The sequence below is a fragment of the Symphodus melops genome (genome assembly GCF_947650265.1).
Source record: "Symphodus melops genome assembly, chromosome: 1".
NCBI lineage: Eukaryota > Metazoa > Chordata > Actinopteri > Labriformes > Labridae > Symphodus > Symphodus melops.
The window spans coordinates 4,330,128-4,342,212 of NC_136691.1; the positions used below are offsets into that span (position 1 = coordinate 4,330,128).

At 41.4% G+C, this 12,085-nt stretch overlaps 1 protein-coding gene across 1 annotated transcript in view; it reads right to left on the reverse strand.

Annotated features, from left to right (window-relative positions):
• Positions 1–2,243: 2,243 nt before the first annotated feature.
• The window catches only part of dnmt3aa (DNA (cytosine-5-)-methyltransferase 3 alpha a), a 57,673-nt gene continuing 47,831 nt past the window's right edge, over positions 2,244–12,085 (reverse strand). The window contains 9 exon segments of the mRNA XM_079362910.1: positions 2,244–7,306; positions 8,542–8,660; positions 9,438–9,507; positions 9,646–9,731; positions 10,021–10,169; positions 10,369–10,419; positions 10,422–10,458; positions 10,547–10,692; positions 11,568–11,652. Coding sequence (XP_079219036.1) covers positions 7,165–7,306; positions 8,542–8,660; positions 9,438–9,507; positions 9,646–9,731; positions 10,021–10,169; positions 10,369–10,419; positions 10,422–10,458; positions 10,547–10,692; positions 11,568–11,652 — 885 coding nt within the window. The 3' untranslated portion in view covers positions 2,244–7,164.

Sequence of the window (12,085 nt, forward strand, 5' to 3'; positions counted from 1 at the left end):
TCCCACAACAGCCAATCAGGAGCTGTTCGAACTTGACTGACGGTGAAATCGACCAATAAGACACGAGTTTTGTGTGTGTGTGTGTGTGTGTGTGTGTGTGTGTGTGTGTGTGTGTGTGTGTGTGTGTGTGTGTGTGTGTGTGTGTGGCAAAGGGGGTCTCCTCTCCTCAGTAGACAGGGGCGTGTCTCCTGTCTCCAGAGATATTATGCTGCCTTCAAATGCTATAGGAAATATTAGTGCTAGTACTTGTTAAATTGATAATCCAATTAATTATACCAATTATGCCTAAATCAGGGGTTCCCAAATTTTCAGCCCACGACCCCCCAAAATAACGCCACATTGTCCCTGGAAGTGGATATAACATGTAAGCACAAAATAACAGAACAGACCAAACATATTATATCAATTTAGTAATTAATGTTAATAAATGCAAGAAGAAGTACACTCTAATCTCTTGAACCTCTATTTTTGTATTGATTTTCAAAACGATGGAAAAGATATGCCGTTTTGATTGACCCCCGTCTCACTGTCTCACGACCCCCACTTTGGGAAACACTGACCTTAATGACTGAATCTAATCAGTCAGGTGTACATCATTTTAAATGTTTATTAAATGAAGTCGTAGCTCAAGACAAAACTGTAGTTTACAAAATGATCACCACAGATGTAGCCCACTGTCACTTTTAGCTGCTTTGCACAATCATTCATACAATATTAATAATACATCACAACAGCTTCTTAGTAATGTGGCATGTATGAACATTGATTTGTAGACTCCAAGGTGTGGTTATCTGCAATTTTATTCCACGTCTTATTCCTGAATTTATTCTCCTTTAATTCATAAATTAAAGGAGTTTCTTAAATCTATCTTATCTTGTATTTGTCATTTTGTGCTGCTGACCTTTGGCAGTCCTAATTAGAAAAATTGTATTATAATTGACTAAAAAGTACAAATGCATGCAAATATCATAACAAGGCTTTCTCCTCTGAGCCTACAGCAGGAATAGTAGAATAAGCAGAAACAAGAAACAATCTCAAAGAAGTAAAAACGTCAGACAAAATCCCCGATGACAAAAAGCAGCTTTTTCTTTGTTTTGTTTTTCTGCTATGTCACAACATGAAGACAGATGAGACTAATTCCTAAAACAGGAATCAAGAATAAATCCTCTTAAATCCCAGCACGCAGGGTTGGTATTATTTCTGACTCAACGCTCCTCAATACGGCGCTTTCACTTATTTTGTAACGTTCAAGGACCACTTGAGCCCAACAACACTGGAGTGAAGGATTCCCAGGTTCCTCTTGGCAGCGTGGCTGAAATTCAAGCTGTGTCTCAATTCAGGAGGAAGGATCCGTCTGGGAAGGATCCAGACGTGTAGCCTGTGTAGACCTCTCAGGCTGAACTAAAATGGGACGGGTCTGGTCTTCAGAGTATTTCTGGTTTTACATCACCAGCTGTTTCCGCCCGTATCCAACTAATGGCCACTCCTGTTGCTTAGCAACCTTGACAGATGCACCTCAACTAAATAACATAACTGAACATATGCTATCATTGAAAGTTTCAAGGCTCCATTTGATATTTAAAAATGTTTTTATGGCAACCTTTTGGGACCGAGATAAAACCTATTGCTTACATTTAAAAGTCTAATTGTTGGTCTGGTTTAAAACAGCGTGCAATGAAACTTGGAATACACAGGCCAAGAAAGATGCATGACCCGGGAAAAGTATGGTGCATTTCCATCAGAAGGAGCCTGATAAAAAGGACACTGACAGCCTACTACATGCGCTGTGACATAATCAGTCTTTTAACGCACCTTTTGAAGGATGCAGAGGTGTTCAACATCAAGATAATCCTTGATTTATAAAAATTAAATATGGGAGGAAATGGAATAAAATAGGCTACACATTAGCTGATCAATTACTGCTTCCTGTTCCTTATTTACTACCAACACTAAGAATGCATGTTTAAAAAAATAAATAGGGGTGTAACAAATGTGATGTCTAAATGTAGTTATTGATTTCATATTTTAGTTGCTATTCACACATTAAGTCCACGTCCTGCTCTCTTCCTTAAACTTTCACAAGACGACAAACCACACTCACTCAGAGAGGAGAAAAACGCTGAGTGTTACTGTGTTGGCTTGATGTCAGCAAAGTCAGAAAGTCACACAAAAAGAAAAGCTGCTAAAATAGACACAAAAAAAGAAAAAGAAAAGCAACCAACATGTAAATAAAAAAAACGAGCTTTCACAAGAAACAGTCTCTTTTATTCACGGGTCATTTCTTACATAGTTCAAGTACAAAGTTAAAATGCCTTTTAATTAGTTCATATTCATACAAGAGTAAAATAATAATAGTGCCTCTTCATTACTACGACAAACTTAAATACAGTCATTGTAAAGACAAACTTGATTTTATACCCCTAACAATATATTTTTCTTATTTTCAGATAAAATTTTTAGCACCTTTTGAAACACCAACAGGTCCTCCTTTTTCCTAAAAGCTCATCTTTCATTTAGTCCACGAGACGAGTGTCTGAATGCGCCGCAGCTTGTCGGTGGCGTGTGTGTCTGCGTGTGTTAATAACGGTGTTGTGTGTGTGTTCGTTGTATCAGTGTGGACAACAACGTGTCACTCAGCCTAAAAAAGCTGCTGATAGGCAAACAGAACCATCCTCACAGAATCACCCTCCACGTTAAAATATCAACTCTGTCGCTCTCACCCTTAAATCTGACTGCACGCTCAAACACAAGCAAGTTCAAATATCACCGTTAGGCCTTCAGTGAGATACCAGAAGAGCTGTCTGAGGAACAGGGATGAGAGAGGGACAAATGACGTGCAGTGTGAGTTGAACCTGGGGTCGTCCCTGTACATGGCGTGCGTTATTTTACTGCAGAACTCGAGGCATTTGTTGACCTCTTCTTATATGTCCATGGGGGGCTTGGGGATAACTCTGCTTCACTTTTAAGGTTTTTTTTTGTTGTTTTTTTAACACTGAATAATCAACCGAGGAAATCATCTGTCGATCATTGACTGCACAGCCTTCGAGGAAACTGTACAACGATTCACAAATCATGATCAACTGGAAGGCACATATTTTTGTCGTTCCTCAGACGTGGAGGAAAAGACTCACAGGTCAGATTTGTTAGCGGTCCCGCCCGCTCTCTACATGGGGCGGCTGCTTTGAACCCAAATCCTCTCCATTTTAAGATTCAGAACATGAACTGAGGAAGTTGTCGTGGTACTTGACTTATTGACAGTGTCATTTCAACTTGCTTTTGTTGGAGAGCGTCCTTTCGTTCATCTGATCAACAATTTCTTCCGGCATCCTCGGGTACTATAGAACAAGTCACTATACTAACTGTAATATAAGCTCTCGCTAGCCTCCCTCTCTCCTTTCTAGGCTGAGACTGAACTGAACTGAGCACCAACCTGGAACAGTACACACACACACGATAACAGATTATTATTGTCGTTATTATTACCATTATTATAATGATCATTACTCCCTAATCTAACATGGAATCGGAGATTACACTGACTGACTGACTGACATGCAGCACCTGGGGGTCGGGTTTCAAGGGGGGGGGGGGGGGGGGGGATGGGGGTTGGGAGCACCAAGTGTCGCAGGATGATGATGTCACACCCTTTGACGCCGCGGGAAGCCTGATGTGGGCAGGCGGCTGGCAAAAAACACAGTGTGTATGCATGTTTGTGTGTGTTGTAAGGACAGTTGAAACGTAAAGGGCGGCACTGTTTCCAGCCAATGTGTGTGTGTGTGCGTGTGTCTGATTGTGTGTGTGTATGCGTGTGTTTAACCTGCAAACGCACTGTAAAAAAGAGTGATGTTTAAAAAGCACCTGAAGGTCGGTTGTATAAACGGAGAGTAAACATGATGGAAAAAAGTTTGAACCTGCTGGTTTATTGGTGGTTATTGTTTCCGTTTGTGCGTGTGTTTGTTTGTGTGTGTGTTTATGTGTGGCCAGTCGTTAGCTGGTATCTGAGGAAGGTCAGAGGATTGGAAGGCTTCCAGGAAAAAGATGGCCGCCTGAGGACCAAAAGCACCAGAGATGTTTTATCTAAAGACAGCCCTGTCTAAATCGACATCTACACAAGTGCCTGAGTGTCAGAGACTCAGGAACACTTTATTGGACGACGTTTTCTTTCCTCAATTATTCCTGTTTCACGGTGACAGGAGCGGCTGAGTTCATCCCAGCATGCATTGGGCAAAAGGCAGAAGAAACACCAAAGCTTGGTTATACAATTTGTATGTGTGCGATATATTAGGATGTTTATTCAGCACCATTTGATTCTGTCGCAGGAAGGAAAAAAACGTGCATAGTTGCTATAGTTACGGTTCTTGCTTCAGTGAATGTGGCAGCGAAAACCGTCGAAGATTTCTGATCCCGATGAAGCAATAATGGAAACATAACTGCAAGAGCTCTGACTGGAGATACAACACTACAGCTGAGCCACGAGACACGAGGCTCTCAGGTTCAGTGTTTTTACTTTAAACGAGTCCATGAATGATTCGCAGAGGAAGAGCTGCTCTGGAGGCAAAAAATAATCTGGAAGGAATGAAACAATTCAAAGGAAAAACACAGTAACTGTTTAAATTAGAGTTGTTTTTCAAGGGAGAGACCGGCTCGGTTTAAGAAGACGAGGTTTTAAGTGAGAAGAAGAAATCATCCCATTCGACCAATCAAATAAAAAGGATTTCATTGCCTCGCGGTTAGATTTGGATTTTAATCTAGAAATTAGGCTGAACACAGAAGAATATCAGTTGCTTCAAAAGATGCTATACCTATTTATGAGTATAAAAGATGAAAACAAATAAAGGACACAATCTCCTGTCCCTTCCAATATCTAACGTTGGATGGAATTCATGATCTTAAAGGTCAACACAACACGACACATTACTAGTGTTTGTTTGAGGAGGGGTACTGTGTCTCTGGATTATATCAGAAAACATTACATTATCATAATGGCCACTAAAAGGTTGAAGGTCAATGATCTTATTAAGTATGTGTGGTTCAGTGTTATGACATCTTCTCTTTAGCTCAGTGAGCACGGATCACTTTTAAAAGCAAGATTCCTGAATTTCATGTTGACATTAACAGCAACATCCACACGTCTGCTTCGTAGCAACATACAGCAATGAAACTGTGATAAAATAGAATCTACACATGTACTTCACAACATCTCCAACGCTCTGGGTCAGAGGCAACAGTTTAGTTTTTAACATTTCTATTCTTCTTCTTCAGGATGACTTCAAGTATGAGCAATGACTTTTACATTCTTCTCCCCCCCTCCCCAATGTGTTCATCTCCAGTGACAGCTGACACAAACTCTGCAAGCAACAAAAAAAAAAAAAAAAAGTAGGATTGTTCGAGCCGAACACATCGCGTGTCCTTGTCGAGCTCTCCCTCTGAGCCGTTTAGGAAGGACGCGGTGAAACAGCTTTGTTTTAGCACGCAACGCAGAGCTTAAATAATCTCCCACATGATAACAAGGACAGTCCTGATGCTGACCACTTTCAAATCAAAGCTACAAAAAAACAGGGACTTTATTTCAAAACGCTTACCCAACACAGAAGCAGCTGAGAAACACGTGAATTGTATTTTCTGTGGTCTTTACCTATTACTCTTCTCTATTTCTAATCATCCTCTGTCTTTAATGTTTTGATGCACTGTTTTCTTTCACTCATTTAACAGACACATCTTTTACATGTGCTTTAGTCTTCTTCACGTAATGTACTTCAAAACACACTTCCACATTTAAGTTGGCGTGCCTTGGTTTGGTTTCTCTGCCCACAGGAGGGCGCTCTAAACAACGAGGACGTGAACAGTAACCAGACTTTCCTTTGGATGCGTTTACATATAAATCAATACAGCCATTCCCTGATTGTTTTTTTTCTTTTTCTAAAATGCTTTGTAATTGTTTTTTACAGAGATGGTGAGATGTATATGTTTTTTGTGTGGAGTTTTTAGTTTAACGCCTGAATCTACTCCGATCTTTACGTCTCTGTATTAAAGTCCCCGGTAAAGATTAGCACCATCATTAGTGTGGATCTCCTGTAAAGAGCTATGATCTCTACAGGAGGCTAACGTTCCTTGATATATCACAGTTATGGTTTGTTGCTCTTTTCTTTGATATTTCTCGTCTTTTTGGAGAGAACATTTCTGTTGGGGTGATGAAGATTGTATAAGTCATATATATATAAAAATGGGCATTAGGCAGATTCTGGGTAACAAACAAAGTAAACAGAGACCTAAAACATCCCCCAAGAAATCTGTTTTCAGTTTTTCTCTATTGCACATATTAATAAAATAGTTTCTACCTCCAGAGCAGCTTTTACAGTCTGATTCATTTGTTCACAGGAATTAATCTGGTTGCACTCTCAGCTTGATTTGAGGTATGAAAAGACGTTTTTAACCTGCGACACGTGCCTGCCCGGTGTTTCCTCCACCTGCTCGTTAGCATGTGGTTTCACTCAGCTGTCAGCCACAGACCGTTCAGTCCATAAGAGCACCAAAATCTTTTAAAAGTGTTGTATTAAAGTTGCACCAGTTGGACTCTGTCACTGCCTGACCAGCACCATGAACATTACGTGTGTGGGTGTAAATTGAGTTCACTGTTTGACATAACAGCATCACTGTCACTACGTATGAAAACAGTAAAGTGTTAGCGTTAGTTAGGTGTTAGTAGTTCTGAGAGATTCATTGGTGTGTTGATGTGTTTAGTAGTTGTAAAAAAAAAAAAAAACAGAAAACCTGGGCTTCTGGAGGTTTTGAACTCCAGCTGCAGAAGACACCAGTTTCAAGGTTGGACAGGCAGTTTGTGTGTGAAGAAATACAGTACCAATGTTTGTCTATGTGTGTGTGTGTGTGTGTGTGGACATCTGCAAGGTAGCACCAGGGGACTAAGGTCAGCCAGTGGTCTACATGGGATCTAGGGAAGCAGTCCTTTACAGAGTGTGTGTTTGTATGTTTAAAAATGTGTTGTGTGTGTGTGTTCGGTCATCTTTGTCATCCTGCATCAGCCAACCTTCACGTACAGGCTGTAACCTTTGTGTGTCTGTTGTTACTTACTGTTGAGAATGTGTGTGTATGTATGTGTGTGTGTGTGTGTGTGTTGGAGAGAGAGAGGGTTGATGGCGTGTGTGACTAGTTGCAGGCGAAGTACTCCTTGAGCGGGGCGAAGAGGTGCCTGATGACGGGGACGCTCCAGGAACGTCCCAGCAGCCTTTGCCTGGCCAGACGACTCATGTTGGACACGTCTGTGTAGTGGACAGGGAAACCAAACACCCTGGAAACACACCGAAAACATTCACTGATTTTAGCTTGAACTGGATGAAAGATGTCTGGAGTAAGATAGAAAGATAATAACCAGCTGCTATAGTGACTCATTTTAACACTTTCTGGTTTCCTACATTTATGGATGTACAGTTTGCCCAGTCTAATTGATATGGATTCATTCAGAGATTTTAAAGATCTGTAGAAAAGAAGAAAGCCAGACTACAGCAAAGCTAAGATTTAATCTAAAGTTAAATGCAAATCAAAAATAAAACATGCATGTCACATCTCCCTGTTGTAGATACACCAGCATAAATTGTTTTCACAGATGCACTCCGGGTAATATCAGGGTGATTACGGACTATGTGACCTCGCTGTTCACATACAGTATGCACCTCACAGCTGGAGACTGTCCCTGTCAGACTGGAGGGGGGGTGCGGGGGATTTCCTTAGGTAAAACGTGACATAAAAAAAACAACCATGCGGAGGTAGTGGACGAAGCAACAGAGTCCACTTCAGCCTGAGTGATGTTACCCATCGGTTACTGAAAGAGGCTTTGGAAGCCTGCAGATGGCGATCGTCATGCTGGAAAACTTGACCCAACCTAACTTTCAGACAAGCTAACAACAGGCTGAGATCTGGAGCTGAGGCCGGTCTGAAGACAAACAGCTACATCACGACATCAGATCAGATACAGGCTGGTTAAGAATCATCCTTCATAAATCAATCACGGATGAGTGATAAACAAATTCACCCCCCTTACAGTGTTTGCTGCTGAGGACATGACTGCTGCTTGGGTGTAATAAATTAAAGCTCCTGTGAGGACCTTTCACTTTGTGTCCTTTAGCGCCTCCTTGTGGAAAAAGTGTGAACTCTTATCTCTTTCCTGATCTTGTCCAGTGCATTATCCTACTTCTTTTTAATATTCAAATGTATAACGTATCTACTGCTCGTGAATCTCTGCAGTGAAAAAAAAAGTTTGTTTATGTTGTGTACTAATAATTGTCTCATCTGACACCTACTGCAAAGTTACAGTTTAATTAAAAGGCAGTTAACATTTAGACTATCTTTCTGCGGATGGTTTTGTGTACTTTTGAAACAACTAAAAAGTAGAGACTACATTTTTTAAGTCTGAATTAACTCATTAACGTGTTAGAAATTGTTAAAGTGTCACACAATCCACACACACACAAACACACACACACACACACACAAACACACACACACACACACACGCAGCATGCTTACCTCTCCATCTCTGTACACCAGAGGATGTCCTCCTTGTTGTCCATGTAGACGGGGAAATGCTCGTCTTTCCCCTGCTTCACAGAGTTGGAGCGTGTCGTTATCGTACGCAACTTCTCAAACTGGAATTAACATCCAGGGCCAAACACACACACACACACACAGACACACACACAAACAAACAAACACAGACACAGACACACACACACACATAGTAAATCCTTATTTAATCCTACAGCTGTTAAGTAAGAGCAGCTTTCTATAACACATTGAGATTTAAGGACATGTGGTAAAACCAGTGGTGACACGTAGCTAAGTACATCAGGTGCTCGACTTCAGTCCAGTTTTTTTTCTTATGTTGCCAGTTTATACTTTATGGCTCCATGGCAGGAGGTAACTGTGGCACTTTTTACCCATCATGGATGAGGTTGGAGGTTGAGTAATTCTAAATACAATCAATCAATGATGATGTGTCTCTAAAGGTTGAGCATGAGACTTTATATGTACTGGAGGGAAAATTCACAAGCTTGATGCTCGTACTCTGATACTCTCTTTATTTACAGCTTTTGATGGCATTTCAGCCTGACTCAATAATAAAATAATAATCTGACAGGTAAATGTCATATATTTGATCAAAAGAGAAATGTATACTATAAACAAGTTTTTCTCCAATCCGGAGACATTAAGTTTGGATTCGACATGAATTCATTACAGACGTTTGTCCAAAAGCTTAATTCACTTTTCGAGTCTTTACACATTTCATAAAGTTGAAAGCAAGTTTAAATTCTTTCCACATGTGAATATACAGTTCTGCTCACCACCAGTTTAAAGCATGCGATACACAAGTGATAGGAAGCACATGCACACACACATACACACTCACTCACAGATGTGGATACCTTTGCTGTGCGTCCGTGTTCGAGACACTCCTGTAGGTCCAGTTTGTCGTTCGTCATGGCTGCCAGAGGTCTGAATTTAAAAAACGAGGGAGGGTTAAAAAAAAGACGCCAAACATATTTACAAGAAGGTCAAACGACGCTTCAAACCCAGCTTTTGTGTTCGTGAAACAGCTCAGACTGGTGGAGTGTGCACATGTGTTTGTATCACCTGGACATGCCGGGCAGGTTTCCCCAGAAATAGCGAGCGCGGTGGGCAGCGGAGACCTCCTTGGCATCGATCATAATGGGGTTACACTGCAGAGAAACAGCAGCGTTAAGTGTATTCAAACATCTTCGTCTGAGGAGAAGACTCCTGACAGATTCACTCTGCAGGTCTGTGTTGATTCTCTTATTAGGACACAGATGTGAAGAGCTGCGTAACGCGAAAAGAGCCTTTAACTCCGAGCTACAAACTTTGAGATATTGTTTAGTACATAACAACTATAGCACACAATGAAAGAAAACACACTACTGAACAGAAGAGAGACCGGCTGTTAATAAACACACGATGTACGATATTATAATGAGGATTCGGTCATCGTACCTCTAAAAAGCGGGAGATGTCCCGTTTGTCGCTGACTCCCATAGCAACCACGTTCTCAAACAGCCAGAAGAACGGCCGTCCATCGCCCAGCTTCGGCCGAGCCTCGTGCAGCAGGCGGTAAAACTCAAAAAACAAGCGGCCTGTTCCTTCTGCAGGGGAGAAAGAGAGAAAGTTCAGCCTCCACATTTCATCTCCAAGAAGAGTTAAATCAAAGGCGGATCAAGATTTGATACCTCTTGAGGGATACATTTCTTTTTAGTTCCCTTTCTTTGTTAGCAATATTCTCTCAAGAAAACTCCTGTACTCTAGGGGGAGCCCCAACAGATTCAAAGAGAAAGAGCATGGTACCATAGAGGCCTTTCCGTGCCGGATTGACTATGGAGAGGTCGTTGCAGGGCTTCCTCCGATCACCAGGTCAAAAGGTCCCCACTCTTCAATCTGACGAGCACAACAAAGCGTGAGTTAGCAGAATCCTAAAGGGGTTTAAAAACAGTGAATCCAGAGACAAAGTACCAATTTGACTCACATGTTTGTGCGTCACGTTGCGTACATCGCCCACGTACATGATGCGACCCTGGTGGCGAACCATGCCCACAGTGATGGAGTCTTCACACACCTCAGACGCCACGTACTTGTCAACCTGAAGGCCCAAATCCTTCAGCACCAACAGACCTGAGAGCACGCACACACACGCACACACACACACACACACACACACACACACACACACACACACACACACACACACAAAACACGTGTGGTTAAACCCACAGAGGGAGAACAAACAGAAGCAGTCTGATGAAAGTCCTCCACTGATACAATGACTTCTAAAATGTTGATCATCATTCAAGACGAGTCGAGCATTTTAAATACAGTGTCAGTGTGTTTCTGTTACACTTTCATAACAGACAGAATGAAAAGTCTGTTGGCATTTAAGCAGCCACGTGACGCTGTGAGACGTAAGTACAAAGATGCTAACAGGTGGATGTAAGTAGCAGGTAAGCGTGTAGAGTGTTTCCCTTATGAATGTTTAATAATTGGATTATTTACTTGTGATGGACACTTTCCACAGCAGCCTCTATCATCAGTGTGTCAATGTGTCGCTGTGACCTGCGGTGTCAAAGAGCTTTGAGGAGTTAGAAGACTAGAAAGAGTCCATTTAGCGTTTATATTTCTATATTATATATATTATATATATTCAAGCACACATGATCTTTATAAGAGCAACTTCCATGTCGAAAAAAGAAAAAAAGAAAAAGTCTTTCTGATCCTGATTTGATTTTGCACGGCCAAGGATGAAGGAAGGTAATGAGTTTTGCAGGTTTTTGATCATAAACCAAAGAAGTAGATATATTAGAATAAGGCTGCTAACTGAGATCAGAGAGACATGAATTTGAGTTTAAAACTTACTGGCTATGACTACAAGAGGTCAAAGAGACATGGAGACAACAACCACATGGAGCACTCTGAAGTGTTAGAACCTTTTTGTTTTAGAGTTGATGCCATAGATTGATCGTATGAGCAGTGAAAACGTAGTGTCAGTATACCTGTGGCAATGCCGTCAAACAGTGAGAGGACCCTGATTGGTTTCCTCTTCTCTGCAGCGACTGGAGGATACAACCTGGCTGGCTCCTAAAAGAGAGTTCAAAAGAAACAAGGAGGTGATTGAAAAAACAAAAACATCCGACGTTCGTTTAATTCGACAGACTGAGGAGTGAGAAAGAAACCAGTAATGATGATCCAGTCTTTGAGCTTAATGGCTTCAATAATTGAATGAGAACATGGTGTGTGTTTTGATCTGCGATAATCCCCCGGGGCAGAGCCTCGCTAACCTCAACACATTAAAGATTCCCACTTAACGGTGATTGTTTGAGCCCATTTGTCAGGGAGGGGTTGGAAAGCGGATCAGTTACAGGACGTCTGATGATAAAAAGTACTGTCCTGATAAATCAGTATTGAGGTTAGAGGCATCGGGCTCGCGTGACACGGTGGGTACTTACAGAGGGAATCTGGATGCAGTACAGGCAGTAGATAAATAGTTACATGATTTGTTAAATGACAGAGA